This window comes from Mastigoproctus giganteus, chromosome 4 (genome assembly GCF_048544385.1).
Source record: "Mastigoproctus giganteus isolate SK-2022 chromosome 4, ASM4854438v1, whole genome shotgun sequence".
NCBI lineage: Eukaryota > Metazoa > Arthropoda > Arachnida > Uropygi > Thelyphonidae > Mastigoproctus > Mastigoproctus giganteus.
In genome coordinates this window covers 192,892,176-192,907,684 of record NC_143578.1, presented here as the reverse complement: position 1 = coordinate 192,907,684, position 15,509 = coordinate 192,892,176, and the positions used below count along the sequence as shown (strand labels likewise).

General features: G+C 36.5%; 1 protein-coding gene across 6 annotated transcripts in view; it reads left to right on the top strand.

Moving 5' to 3' along the window:
• Positions 1–15,509, top strand: part of DEF8 (differentially expressed in FDCP 8 homolog) — a 188,322-nt gene that overhangs the window by 151,266 nt on the left and 21,547 nt on the right. For all 6 annotated transcript variants that reach the window (XM_090371955.1, XM_090371954.1, XM_090371953.1 and 3 more), the window contains 2 exons: positions 1,426–1,647; positions 14,898–15,007. In XM_090371955.1, coding sequence (XP_090228081.1) covers positions 1,426–1,647; positions 14,898–15,007 — 332 coding nt within the window. The remainder of the gene's footprint in view (positions 1–1,425; positions 1,648–14,897; positions 15,008–15,509) is intronic.

The window sequence follows — 15,509 nt, the reverse complement described above, 5'->3', positions numbered from 1 at the left end:
TGCAGGATTCTTTTAAGTTGGAGAAGGAAAAAAAAATCTTATGAGAATGATATGACCAAAATATTTTAATATCTTGCACAGGATAGGTTTTAGTTGGGAATCCTCTTTAAGTGAGTTTTTATATACAGTCCATTCCGGTTATTTGGGACACATCGAGACTAGTGCATTTTGGCCCGATTAAGCAGCTGCCCCAATTATCCGAAGTTTCACGTAAATAGTTAAAAATACAATGTAACCCCCCCCCCCTCCCTTTTTACAATTGGTTCACTGTACAATCAAATCACATTACGACGAACTCAACATAGTAAAGTACCATTCACTATAAGATGTGCAGTAAGCGCCGGTCATTGTGATCACGTTTGTGAATTGAATTTTAATTCTATTAAACAGCGATTCTAATTAGTGAAAATAGGAGGAATATTATCTACAGGCTATAAAAGCAAAGATATATTAAGCACAAATTTACCCTTTATTACCTTGCCAATTAAAAAATTAAATGATATGTGAAAATCGGAATAATTAATACGTACTATAATATGTACATACGAACTAGTTGACATTTCTGTTCACGGACATTTGTGTGCCGACCGGGCTAGCCGAGTGGGTAAAGTACCTGCCCGGCAACCCAAAGGTCGCGGGTTCGATTCCTGCCTTGCAAAAACCTTGGGAGGTGCAATATGGCCACAGAAGCCGATGCACCAACAACTATCAAATCAAAAAAAAAAAAAAAAAAAACCTGACATTTGTGGGCGGGGGGAGGTTAAAATTTAAAACAGTAAAAAGATAAGCAATCAATAACAAAGAACACAGCACACACAAATTGCAAGTAACACAATACATGCAAGTGAGAACCGAGTAACAAGTTACAAAGCTTTAAAAATAGGAATGAAGAGAAGATCTGAAAATTAATTTTTTTATATGATTGAAGATTTCATGGAAGTGTAAACACATTTCACCATAATAACCCACAGAATTCCAGCTGTTGGTATTATCGCAAATTCAGTAAGATCGAGTTTACTGTACGTTTATGATAGATTTCACTAACAGAAAAGCCCAATAAACAGGTGACTGCTAATTGTTTTATGGTTGTGACCTCCAGAATTTCGACCGAACCACGTGGTACCGTTGGAGACAATCATAGGGTAATCTCCAGTGCTGCGGTCTCCTGCCCCGATTAAACGGCATGCTGTCCCAATTAAGCGAAGTAAACCCTGGCTGTTTTCTCAATTGGTTTCTGTTTTTTAAGATTTGCCCCAAATAAACGGTTACCCTGATTAACCGGTGGCCCAAATAACCGGAATCCACTGTATTAGGCTATTTTATATTTTTTATATATTTTATATTTTAAAGCTATATTTTATATATTAGGCTATATAATTTTCTGTAGACATTGATTGCTGTGCTATAAGTTCTGTTTATTTTCAGAGGTTAAGAGAAGAAATTCTTATGATGAAGCAGTACTTCTTAACATGTCATGCTGCTCTTGAACAGAGACTTCTTTTGGAGTTGAAAGATAGACAACACTTTGTTGAAAATCCTGATGTGTATTGTTTACAGGACCTTATTGATTTGCATTCTGGATCTTTAATAGAATATTTAAAAAATGTTCATGCCACTTTTACTCAGCATATTACTCAAGAATGTCAGGTATATTGATTTTTAAATTTTCTCAGTTATAAGGTAAATAGTCAAGGATTTTAAAACAGCTCCATCCATCTTGATCATAAAAAATATTACCCGTTTCCATTAATAATAAAAGTCTCTCTTCCACTAAAATTAAATCCTTTTGGACCAGAGCAGTCTGCACTTGGCCATTCTCTCTCTCAGCCTGAATCAGAAGTGCATTACCTGGCAGGTCACAAATTAAATACTTGAATCCATGATAATTCTCCTGATCTGTTTTTTTTTTCTAGGGCAACTCATTTCTTCAGTGACTGTTTCATCCAGCAATGCACCAAGTTTTAGTTACAAAAAAAGGGGTGGGGGTTTATATTCTATCAGTAGATCAGTGGAATTTGCAAGTAATTTGACAGGAATGTTATGAAATGTATTTTGTGATCATGTGGATTTAAGCCATAGTCAACCCAAAAATGTGTACTGTTTTATTTCTGCGTTGACACACCTTACATGTAGGACATTGACGAGTCAATAGATGAACTAAGATTGTCTCTTAGAGTTACCTTGGAATACCTGCCACAGGCTATAAAACAGTGAACTCATGACTCTGGAATTGCTTTTCTTGTTTGAATCATGTAATGCTATATTGTAATATTCTGCTCGATCTTATATTAATATTTATTAAAGTGAAACTTATAAAAAAAAATCACAATATACTTGGTATAGTACTAATTATAATACAATGATATTACTTTATAAAATATCCTATGCAACAATTTATAATATAAAAATCACATGCACTAATTAAAATTTACAAAACACACCTATCCTTAAGCGCAAGTGCACTTAAAAACAGGTTTCTTCTAATTCAGCTTGATTACTTTCAGATAATCAATATACAATGAATAAGGAAATTTGTGGCATATTATGATCAAAGCAGTAGTTAGATTTCAAGAAATTCAGAGCTTTGTAGGAATACTGCTATATCAAGTGCCAATTGAGTTTACATTCAGTCTGTAGAAACAGTTCTTGCCCCCTAACTATATAGTTATAGAAATTGATTAAATCAAGCCAATTATTTGTGTGATATTAAGAAAATGCCTATGTTTATCAAAAACTTTGTCTACAACTAATTTAAAGCTGTTTAGGCTAATGAAAGTAAAACAAATTGCAAAGATCTGAATGTGTTGATTTTCTTTCTGGTGTTTAAAACTTGAAGTGCAGATTTTTTTTTTTTTTTCTAACAAATGTTGTGTTTATTGAAATATGATTTAAAAGTTTTTCTAGGATTTTACCTGGTATTTTACTAAAGCAGCTTTACAATTAATCATGTTTCTAAATGCAACAAGGTTTTTATGCCTAAAAGATTTTTATGCCTTTTTAATAATGTATTATGCAATATTGACTTAACAATAAGTGGGACTCTCAAGTAATTATTTCTTTATGGTATCCAAATAATGCTTTTTGCAAGTAATTGTTTGGTTTTTTTTGATGCTGGTGAAGGAAAATAATTGCATGTTTCTAATTCATGGTTTTAATTAACTTCGTATTTTGAAATTTCAAAAAGGTTTTATGTTGATGATAATATGAAGCAAAAGTATATACTACTTCCTTTTGGCAATGGAATTAATCCATAGTTTGTATGCTTAAAAAACAGAAGACCAAGTTTATGTGGCATAGACTGTGTTGCAGAAGGTTAGCAGGGATTTGGGTTTTAATTTTATTAATGTTAATTTTGGAGAAACTGTAAATAATTCATATCCATTTTAAGTTCAGAAAAATCAGTATAATTAGAAATCCTGATTCATTGCAATGCCCAGTTGAGGTGGGATGTAATTCATTAAAGATGTAAACATCTTTAATGAATTGTTGATAATTATATATAGTTAGTACAATTGGGGCATTGAATTTGTGAGAAATTATGGTTTTAAAAACTAGTATTTGCTGAAATAAATGTAATGTTTTTTTTAGAAAATAGCTTTTAGATTAGGTTACCATAAAAGTGATTTAAGAATTTGAGATGGAAATAAGTAGTAGGTCTGCTGTTTACGAAGAATTGCTGGCCTAATTTATATCTGACTAGATCCAGAAGCACAGGTAAGTATAATTAAAAATTGTAGCAAGTTTTGTTGAAGTTTTCGGCATTCTCCCCCCCCCCCAATACTTCAATCCATGCACTGTACTAAGTACTATAGGTTTTGATACCTTTCATGTTTAGAGTTTTCATAAAAAAAAAAATACTCCAGCACAACCAGGGGAGTTTACAACTAATCATTTTGATAATGGACACAATCATTAACCATATTTAGCAGTCATGTGAGCTCAAGCCATTGTCAACTTGGTGTCCACTACTAAATTAGAGTATAGTAACAGACACATCTTAACCACTCAGCTACATTGTCATTGAATAAAGTTTTATAAACATATGTATATTCTAGACTGGAAAGAATTTGCAGGTCATTAATTTAATGTTCTTCCTGTTCTCTGTATAAGATGTCTGTGCTCTCCCTCCTCATGTACCATTGAAATCATTCCTTCTGTTTGGAAATTTGTCATATCCAGCCAGCTCCAAAAAGGGGTAAGAGAGAATTAAGGATATGGAGCCTGGGAAATAAACATTACATAAATCTGAAGCAAATATAAATTTTACTCTCCATATAAAACAATGCCAAACCTATGTACTATGTTTGAGATAATTACCAGCCATCTTTTCAAGAAGGCTACAACTTGCAAATATTTAGTTTTGAATCTGATTTATATTGTGAATTTAAGATTTAAGTTTGGCTTCAGATCTACGTGTAGGGTTTACATAATTTTTATTTACTAGGTGCAAAACTTGCTGTTATCCCAAGCTGAGATTTTGGGAATGTGGTTTACTACCCTGCTGTATCCAAGTTATTCCTTGTTTCATGCTTTCTTCAATTTCCCCATCTTGTTCTATATATTGGGGATGACGAGTTCCACTGCGATATGTACAATGTATTTTTTGGAAAGATGAGGAAAATAGAAAGGGTGATGTGGTCATGCTTCTTATCAAAAGCAGTCTGAGCACAATAACAGTTTTTGCTGAGTCAGAAGTTATGCCTGTCAAAGTGGGATCTATGCGGTGTGAGTTAGCTGGAAACAAAGGTATAATGATAGTGGAATTAATCTACAGACCAGAAGATTGTAAATGGTATTTGATGAAAATCTCTACATGCAAATGGAATGGGTTGGCAAGTGGACAAGTGTGAATGTCTTGTCCTAATTGACTCTAATTGATTAAAATAAGGGGGGGAACAATTTTTAAATGAACTAGATTATTATTTGTACTAGCATGTTAGACAAAATAATAGGGGTAAAAATATTCTAGACCTCATTACTCACAAGTCAAATAATATCACAGGGCTTAAAGTACAGGGACCATTGGCAGGTAGTGACCATGCAGGTGTTAGTTGGAAGATGAAGAAAGATGTTGCAGTAGTTAAAGATAAAGGCAAGGGTTTTAATTTCAGGAAAGGGACTGACAGTTTATGGTACTACATGACATTAATTAATTGGGCAGATTGTGTTGGGGGATACATTAGAATTATGGAATACCTTTAAAGCAGCAATCAGAAAACCACGAACACATATATAAACCATTAAGAAAATATAGCATGAGGAGAATGCCCCAGATCAATTAATACAAGCTGGCTAGTATAATAGAGCAGCAAAAGATAGCATGGGAAAGTTACAGAGTGAGGAAAAGTATTGAAGCCTGCGACAGCTACAAGTTGATCTGTAATAGTGCCACAGATAAGATTAGGGAGACCAAGGCGAGAAAGTATGAGTATGAGAAAGCACTGGCTCAGGGAGCAAAGAATGGGCACAGTTTTTCGTGTATGGGAATACAAAGAAGAAAATGAATCGGATTGGACCTTGTGTACTGGATGTGGGAAAGTCTTAGGTAGTCCCAGCTGATGTTGCTGATGAGTTGAATAGGTACTTTGCACTGGTCTTTCATGATGAAAGATCCTTCATGCTGAGGAAAGGCTATGCGAGTGAGACTGAGACACAAAATTAGTACTTTCGAAATTACAGATGACTATTTATAAGAAAAGCTTTCAAGCCTAAGGACAAATAAAGCTCCTGGAGTTATTGGCATATACCCCATAACTTTGAGGAAGGCAGCCAGATTGTATTGAACCATTAAAGTTAATTATGAGGGCATCATTGGACTCAGGGGAGGTTCCTTTGGATTTGAGAAGTGCCAGTGTATCACCAGTGGATAAAGGTGGTTCTAACAGTGAAGTTGGTAACTATTTGTCTAGGGTAGGGATACTTTTTGAGGCAATAATTAAAAGTGCAGTCCAGGGACATTTAGATAGAAATGGCATCCTGAAGGACACACACAACATGGTTTTGTTAAGGGAAAATCATGTTTAACTAACCTGGTAAACTATTTGACATCATGATCTGGATGTAGGGAATAATTTCAACGTAATTTATTTGGATTTTAGCAAGGCATTTTATTTCAAGACTCTGTCGAGCTTGCTGTATATGTTGAAACATGTTGGTTTAACTGGAGTTTAAGATGGATCACAAGGTGGCTGCAAGGCAGAAGGTTGTGTTTAATGGATATTCTTTATATTGGTTTAACAGAAGAAGTGGGGCCCTCCTAACAATCGGTTCTTGGACCACTATTGTTTCTGATTTTAATAAACAACGTTATTGAAGGGATGGAGGGCATGATGCAAAATTTGCTGACAATGTAAAGATATGAAGGGTCGTTAATAATCTGTGTCAAGCAGCACTCCTTCAGGATGACTTAAACAGGCTTCAAGAATGGTCAGAAAAGTGGCAGCTGTGTGTTAATGTGAGATCTTATACTTGGTGAATAGCAACCCCAAAATAACTTATACATCTAGAGTGGTTGATTTAAAAACAGTCTGAGAGTTACAGTACAGGCAGCTAAGCAGTTTTCTGTGTCGTGTAAACAGGTGGTCTGGAAAGCCCATGGTGTCCTATTTGTGATTTATCAAACAATTTCCTGTAAGTTTTGAATACTGTATCCAGGTGTGGAGACCACATCTGAAAAAAGACATTGAGCTCTTGGATGGATCCATAGACAGGCAGCTCACATGGTGAGATTGGAAAAAGGGCAACTACATGAGCTATGATTTAGATTATGTTGGCTACAGATCTTAGCCAACCAGGCATCTTATAAACCTGATTGAGGTTTATAAGGTGCTGAGATGGGTTAGTAAAATGGGCGGTGGTGGAATTTTCACTGTTATAAAGGATTCCAAGACTAGGAGCTCTAAATACACATTATAGAGGTTTGGATTACATTCTACAAGTTTTCTTTTAGCCAGCAAGTTGTTGATTACTGAATAAGTTGCCTCTGCAGGTAGTGGAGGCTGACAGATAGTTACCTACGTGCGGCAGCACGTGCATGATTTGTGTTTTCTTATCTACTTTTTTTTTGGATGGTGCAGCAAAATCCTATATGCACTACAATATGCCAAATACTTAATATTTATTTCTTTTCTCCTTTCTCAGTTAGACTGAGTAATTCAAGGAGATTGGATGGTCTTCCTCTCCCCCCCCCCCCCCCGCCACATTTCACATTTTTAGCACTTTTTATAGACCTTAATCCATTTGTCAGCTGCATATCGGATGCCTGGAATATCTAATTCAATGAATATTGTTTTAATAAGATTATATTATTTGTTATAATAAGATTAATGCATTATGCATCTACTTTAAATGCTATCTATTGTTAGCATTTAAAGTATGATACTCAGCTTCAACTGCTGATAACATTTTTTTCCTATATTCCTTTAACTGCATTTTATGCTGTGTGTGCGTGTGCACACACACTTGTTCAAAAAAAAAGACAGTTTGTTACAAAAGAAGCAGTGCAGATAGAGGGCTAAGATAATGAGTAGGCATAGGGGAGTGATTACCACTTATTACTTTGAATTGTTTCCTGCTTTACCAAAACTGATGAGCAGTGCATGTTGGGGTACAGTTGTGTTTTGGAAATCTCACAATTATAATAGATATGAATGTAGAGCAATATGTGTGCATGGAGTTTTTTGTAACAAATGGGAAAAACAGGGTCAGTTTTCCAGATTCTGAGAACCGCATTTGGTGATAAATACCTATGAATAGTTTGCAGTACCTATTCAGTTAGCTACTTAAAAATAAAAAAGCCAAAAAAGTGCTTTCAACTCTTAAAGTTACATTGTCAATAGTCTATAAATATGAGCCCAAACGCCATCCTCTCCTGTCAATAAATTAGAAAAGGCTGCCTGACTTCTTCATCACAATTTCAAAAGACCAGTGAGAGAGACAAGTGTAAGGACAATAGTTGTTGAATGTCAAAACTAGTTGATGAGAAGGAAAAAGACATTTTTTCTTCTTTACAAGTTAATTGGTTCCTAGCGTGCACTCGTAAAGCGGGAATTTATTTCCCATACACATAATGTTAAAAATAGTGGTTACATTATCTAAAAATACTACATTATCTAAAAACTAAAAATAGTGGTTAAATGCTGGTCAAAGAAATATTTAGTTTGTTTAAACAATGATTTATTTATCCAAAGAAATGAAAACGTAGCCGTAAAATCAAGCAAATTATAATAATAGAGAAATTATTTATGACTTACAAATGTTAAAGAATGTGTTTATTCTCCATCATCGACTAAATGACACTCATTGATCACTCATTATTGGCTCGGCACTCGTTGGTTTGTTGCTCAAGAAGTTGCTTCAAGACGCATTTATTTCCAAGGTAATCTTCCCTTTTCTTTATAAATTTGAACAGCATGCATAAGCATTTTTTAACGGAATGCACAAATTGCAACTAACACGATTTGCGTGGAGTAACAAGTTTACGAAGCTTTAAAAAAAAAAAAGGAAAATTGCGAAGATTCATAAATATTCACCATAATAATGTAAAAACCAACAAGATTCCAGCTATCGGTATTTTCGTAAATGCAATAACATTGAGTTTACTACCCGTTTATAACTGCTTAATGTAACAGAAAAGCCCAATAAACCGGAAAGTGAAAATTGTTTGTATTGTTTTATGGTCGTGACCTCCAGAAATGTGCTTTAGAAAAATATCACAAAGCCATTCAAAATTGATTCTAACATATAATAACGATGAAAGTGTAGTGTTTAATTTTTTTTTTTTTTTTTTTTTTTTTATGTGAACCCCAAACACAAGAGGTATTAGAACCTATAATACTTAGTACCGTGCTTGGGTTGGAGGTTGAGAGGACAAAAGAAGATATTTGTTGACATTGGACTTAAACTTCTGTAGACTGTAATTTTCAGGAAATACGTATGAAGGAAGGTTGTTCCAGAAAACGGCAGTTGAATGAATAAATGAGGAAGATGAAAAGTTGGTTCTGTGGGTTTGAAGTTGGACAGTAAATGGATGTTGGCTGGTGGCGGCACGTGTTCGGACTGTTTTGAAAGAGAGCGGGAATTATAGAAGCCAATTCAGAAGAACAGTGCCCATGGAAGTATCTGTAGAAGAGGCATGCAGCAGAAACAGTACGTCTATGAGAAGCGAGTGGAGAGACTCTGTTAGAGATGAATCATTAATTAACCTAACTGCCCTCTTCTGAATGGAATCAAGAAGCCTGAGAGAGGTTTTGGGGGCACCATTCCAGATGTGGAAACAATATTCCATGGCAGGGCGGATTTGCGATTTATACAGAGTGAGCAGCTGTTTGGAAGAAAAGTAACGCCGAGAGCAAAAGAGAAAACCAAGTTTTTTAGATGCAGAGGAAGCAATATTTGTAATGTGCTTGTGCCAAGAGACAAAAGTCAGGGTAATCTCCAAAAGTGATATATCATTTTGCCTAGAAATCGGAGTGTCACTAAAGATAAGCATAGGAGCAGAAGAATCCTTTTTGTGAGATATAAGACAAGACTGAGTTTTAGAACGGTTGAAATCAACTAAGTTGTCTTTGCCCCACTGGAGAATTACCTGAAGATCAGCATTTAAGGAATTGGTAGCAGATTTTCGAGAAGTTGAAGCTGATTGAGCAGGACAACGTTTCTCAAAATGAAAAGTTGAATGCAATGTGCTATCTTCGGCAAAACTATGGATAGGATTTCCTGTCAATGGAAGAAGGTCATTGATATACAAGAGGAAAAGAGTGGGGGAAAGAACTGAACCTTGGGGGACACCGGCATTAGTGGAGAAGTTAGAAGACAGAGCCATCTACCATCACCCTCAGTGAGCGATCAGAGAGAAAACTGGATAACCAATTACTAGTTTTTGCAACAACTATTTGTGTTTTGCCAAACTTTTCCATTGAATTAGCCCATAAATGGGTAACATAAGCCAGAATATCACCAGTGGATCGACACTGACGGAATCCATACTGGCAATCATTCATCAGACAGAAGGTTTCTAGGTAGTTTAAGAGTTGGCGGTTAATTGATTTCTCCATTACTTTAGAAAGAGTAGAACTAATTGCAATGGGACGATAATTTGATGAGAGGGATTTGTCACCCTTTTTAGGAACTGGCTGGATATGAGCAAATTTCCAAGCAGAAGGAAAAACACCTTTGGAATAAGAAAGTGAAAAAAGGCGGCAAAGAATAGGAGTAAGTTCAGGAGCATAGGTTTTGAGAACGAGTGGAGAAATACCATCAGGACCTGGAGCTTTCTTAGCATCGAGAGTCATCAAAATCCTTCTGATATCCTTTTGACGGAAGACCACAGGAGGCATTGAATGGAGCGTGTTGGGAATGGTGTGAGGTGTTTTTCCAAGATCATTAATACATGAGCTGGAAGAAAAATGGGATGCTAGCAGGTCAGCTTTATCCTTGGCTGAAATGACAACAGAACCATCTGGTTTGGACAGAGGTGGGAGCAGAGATGGGCAGAAGTTGCGGCCAATAGCTTTGGCAAGAGACCAGAATGCTCAGCTACCATTAGGGCAAGAAGCAAGTTTTCTACTCTTAGCCTGTTCAAACTCTAGTTTGGACTGATTAATAACTGCTTTACAATTGTTCCGAGCTTTGGTGTAGGCAGAAAATGAAACTGAAGAATTAGAAACAAGCCAATTACGACATGCAACATTCTTCTCTTGAACAGCCTTAGCACATTTATTGGAAAACCAAGGTTTAGATAAAGGACAAGATTTTAAAGTGGACTGTGGGATAAAGGATTCCATTCCTGCAAGAATAATTTCACTGATACGATCTGAGCAAATGTTGACATCAGAAGTTTTGAAACAGTAATCCGACCAAGGAAAAGAAGACTTGCAGGTCATCCCATTTTGCATTCTTGTAATGCCAAACAACATGAGGTTGGGAATAGCCATGAGATAAGGGTTCCATTGGAGAAGAGACAATCACCAAGTTGTGATCTGAAGTGCCTAAAGGACCTCTCACTTCGACCGTGTACTTAGAAGGGTTGTTTTTGAGAAAAAGATAAAGCCTATTGGCTGTATGATTAGGATTGTCCGGTATTCTTGTAGGTAAATGAACAATCTGTGCTAGGTCATTAGTAATTGCAAAAGCCTCAGCATCTCGACCTGCTGGGTCGGTGTGACTAGAAAACGGAAGCCAGCTGGAGTTGTGAACATTGAAATCATCAAGGAAAATTACCTCACTGTTAGGAAAGTTTGACTGGAGAAAGTCAAGTTGCAAAGAGCTCCAAGTGATTAGTGGAGTCGGGAGAACGGTAGAGACAACAGATGAATTTGACACGAGGTAGAAAGATTTTAAGCCAGAGAAGATCAAAGAGAGGAGATTCCAAATTGCCAAGTCTCTGACAGGTAATATCAGAACGGACATATGCACAAGTACCACCTTTGGGGCACCTCCGTGGGCAGGAGCAGCAGTGCGTAGCACACGCTTCTTGATTAGACTGGGGTTCGAGCCCGTCACCACCAAATACAGAGGATGCGGAAAGGTCAGGGAATGACCACCGCATATCTTGGAGCAATATGGCCTTAGTTGCTAATGCTCCTAAAAACCAAATAACAAACAAACAAACAACCACCTTTGAGGCGAAAGGAATCATACAACGAATAATTTGGGCATCTGAGATGAGCAGTAGTTGAATCAACTGATAACTGAGATTCTGTCAGAAAAAGTACATGGGGTTTGGCAGACTGCAAGTGGAAATGGACATTAGAATTGAGATTAGAATTGAGACCATGTATATTTGTGAAATGAATTAGGAAGTCCTTGAAGTATGAAGGACTTTAAAGACTTGAAATATGAAGTACTAAGCACAAGTTTGGGATAATTTGGTTAAAAGAGTTCAAGTAAGGCTGCAGTTTCAAGATAAAGGAGCTGGTTCCTGCTCCACATCAGTTATAGGCCACATTTGGTGTTGATTACACTGAACAACGAAGTTTGGGTCATATCTTGTTTACTAGCATGAAAATAAGTTTACTTTATAGATTTTGGGGTGCTAAACACAGAAATAGTGCTTAAAATGGCAGATTGACTCTTGTTTCTGAAAAAAGTAGTTTTTTTATATTTATACAAAGTATTTTTTATTTATATCCCAGTAAGATGTAGCTACGAACATACTTGTATCAAACATTTTCCACCTTTCTTTTGTATTCAGCTATGGGAGCATCCCTTTTCACCATCCAATTATAATCAGCTAACATGGTGGCACTCCATTTGCTTTTGCAACTTTGTTCCATCGCTGCGTGGAACCAACATGGTGAGCATTTCCATCGCATGTCTTGATGGAAACGCTCACCATGTTGGTTGCTGATAACACCACAGTTTGGGGGAAGAAATCCAGGTGTGAGTGCAAGAAATGCATCTTCAATAATATGTTGCACCCCAGTTTTTTTGTAAGAAGGAATGAGATCTTACACAAGCTGTCTCTAGTTGCCAGTGTTAACATTTCCTAGAAAACCAGTTGAAACATTTTGAAAAGGTTTCCATGCTGATTTCTCGCTATCACCAAGGGCACATTTGAGCTGCTCATCTTTGAAAAGTTGTCTTATTTGTGGACCAGTGAAAATGCCTGCCTTAATCTTCTCTGTACTAAGCCTTGGAATTTCTCTTGCAAGTACATGAATACAGAACTATTCACTTCCAAAGCCTTTATGAATTTTTCATGAGCCCAGTTTGATGTGGAGTGGTGGAAGCAAAACTTTGGATCTACTAGAGGTTCAAATGCTACATTCTTCATTCCAGGTGTTAATGATTTTCATTGAGGCCAACTCCTCTTCTCGTAGTGTATATCCTTGGCATGACTGTCCCACTCACAGAGAAAGCAGCAATACTTAGTATAACCCTTTTGCAGTCCTAATAAAATGGCAGTTACCTTTAAATCACCACATCTGCTAGTGTACACCTAAAAGGATGTTCTCCATGTTTGCATGTTTCTTTTTTGTGGATGGCATATGCAAGAGGTATTGAAGGCAGCATATTTCCATTGTGTAATAACACAGCCTTAAGGCTAACCTAAGAAGCATCTATAAATAGTCGCCATTCTTCGGGAACATACCTCATGCTCATTACTGCCATTAGACCGTCAACATCCTTACAAACAATGAGTTCATTTTCAGTTTGATAGAATTTATTGTAGTCTTTATTTTGAGTACAAAATATTGTAACTTTCAAAGAATGATCTAGAAGATTCCACTGTTGTAGCCTTGAGGCCAAAAGCTCTGTCTTATTCTTCAGCAGTTCAAGATCCCTGACGAGGTCATTAAGCTCACTTTCTATGATCTTATGTAGTTCAAAAGGATAAAGGTTCGGACAAAATGGATCCCTTGACGTAGACAGCTGCTGTACTTTGGTGTATCAAGTTGATGTTCATCAGAGTGTAGAGAAAAAAGGTCGGGTGGTTCAGGAATAGGTAATACTTCACCATGAGGCACAGGGCAAATTGTAGATGGTATATTTGGGTATATCACTGTCCACTTTTCCTTCCTTGTCATCCCTTTTCTAATACTAGGCACCATACAGAAGTAACAGTCTGTGACGTGACTTGTTGGCTTCCTCCATATTATGGGCACTGCGAAAAGCATAAAGCGTCCCTTTCTATTCACCCACCTGTTGAGTTTGACAAACAGGTAGTGTAGCACGTGTGCCGAGCCCAGTTCTTGTCCTGCTCGCCTACTTTACACCCAAAGTACAAGAAGTGACCCATTTTTATAGCTCGAGTTAATACAGACTTTCTTGAATCTAACGTGGCTTCTCTACATGCGTAACAGAAGTCATCCGGACTGTTTACACAATTACGGGACATATTAATCTTATATGACACAGATACTGCACAGAGACCAACTGTTAACTGAGAACAAATCACTCAGTACCTAGCTGTATTTGAGGATACTCCAACAGAGTTGGACTTATTTGAGGTGAAAACTTATCACATGATAAGAGCGTAGTTGTACTGAAGTTGCGGTGTTGCCATGCGTTTTGCTGAGAGCCGTACTTGATAGTGTAGAGTAACTCACTAATATGAGACCCCAACTGTAGTTCAAAAACAAGAGCCAATTGGCAAATTTTAATGTGATTTTCTCATGTTCAGCAGCATAAAATTAGTCAAGATTGGGTATTTTCATTTTCGTAACATTTTACGTGTTGACCAATGTTATCAAAGAATCTTTAACAAAACATGGAATTATGGCACCTGACTCCAATCCATCCTTACTCCCGGAAGTACTGAGGGCTGATGACCCTCCTATGTGTGAGTCCTGTGGCACAATTTTAACCTTTAGACATATTTTAATAGATTGTCCAGATTTTAGCAATATCCGTTTTACCGCTTTTAATCATCTGACTGAGCCGTATACACTCAGTCAGATTTTATCTGACAATGACCATGTGTCTGCTGTTTTTACCTTTTTAAAGTCAATAAACGTTTTTAATCTTATATAAAATTTACAATTTTCTTTTATACATATGTTATACATCTTGACATAGTGACCTAACTATGTAGGTCACTGAAAGTTTAAAAAATATTTTTATATACTACCTGGTCTTGGCGCATTATAGCCTCCGTAGCTAATGCGCCAATAAAAACAAAACCAACCCAACCCGGAAGTACTAATTCTCCAAAATCAAACACCATGAAAGGACGTTGATCATATAGATGACTCCAAAAGAAATGAGACAAAGGATTCAATCCCATTAGTGTGTAGCTGCTCAAGGCAATTATTGTGAAAAATATTAAAACCTTTTTTTTATATATAATATCTGGTTCTCTTTAAATTGGCTCAGTTCTGGAATTTAATTGTCAAACCTTATTTTGTAAAAGATGATTTGTGTTTCTTTTGGCATAATTACAGTTTCTTTTTCAGGGTTGTCAAGGTAAAGGATTTATCTGTGGACATTGTGAATCAGATGAAGTCTTATTTCCATTTGATCATCAGACAGCTGCCTGCTCTCAGTGTTCATCCATATATCACCAGTATGTATTATATAAAAAAAAGTTTTAAACTTAAAATTCTAAAATTTTGTGTTTTATAGCATTAAAAATGCATGACTGCCTGAATTAAGGCTTCTCTTCTTTTTTCTTATTATTTATTGCTTTAGTATTAGTATTCAGTGCATTATGGCTGCGTTGTTCCTGGGCCCTCGCGTCCACCGTGAAGCCCACACAAACAACACAACATTAGTAGTGGTAAATAATGTAATAAAGCATCAGCAAAAAAAAAAAAACACTACACAGTTCAACCATTCATACCCTCAAAATTTGTCTAGTTCTTCCTTGAATTTATTCAGACAACCCACTTCCACAACAACAGATGGAAGTTTATTCCAGCAGTCAGCCACCCACTGGCTGAAGGTAAACTTCTGCACATCTATTCTACAATCATCCTTTCTCATCTTGAATTTATGCCTATTCAAGGCCTCCGTAGCCGAGTGGTCAGGAGCGGGAGTGCAGTAGCACACACTCTTTGAATAGACCG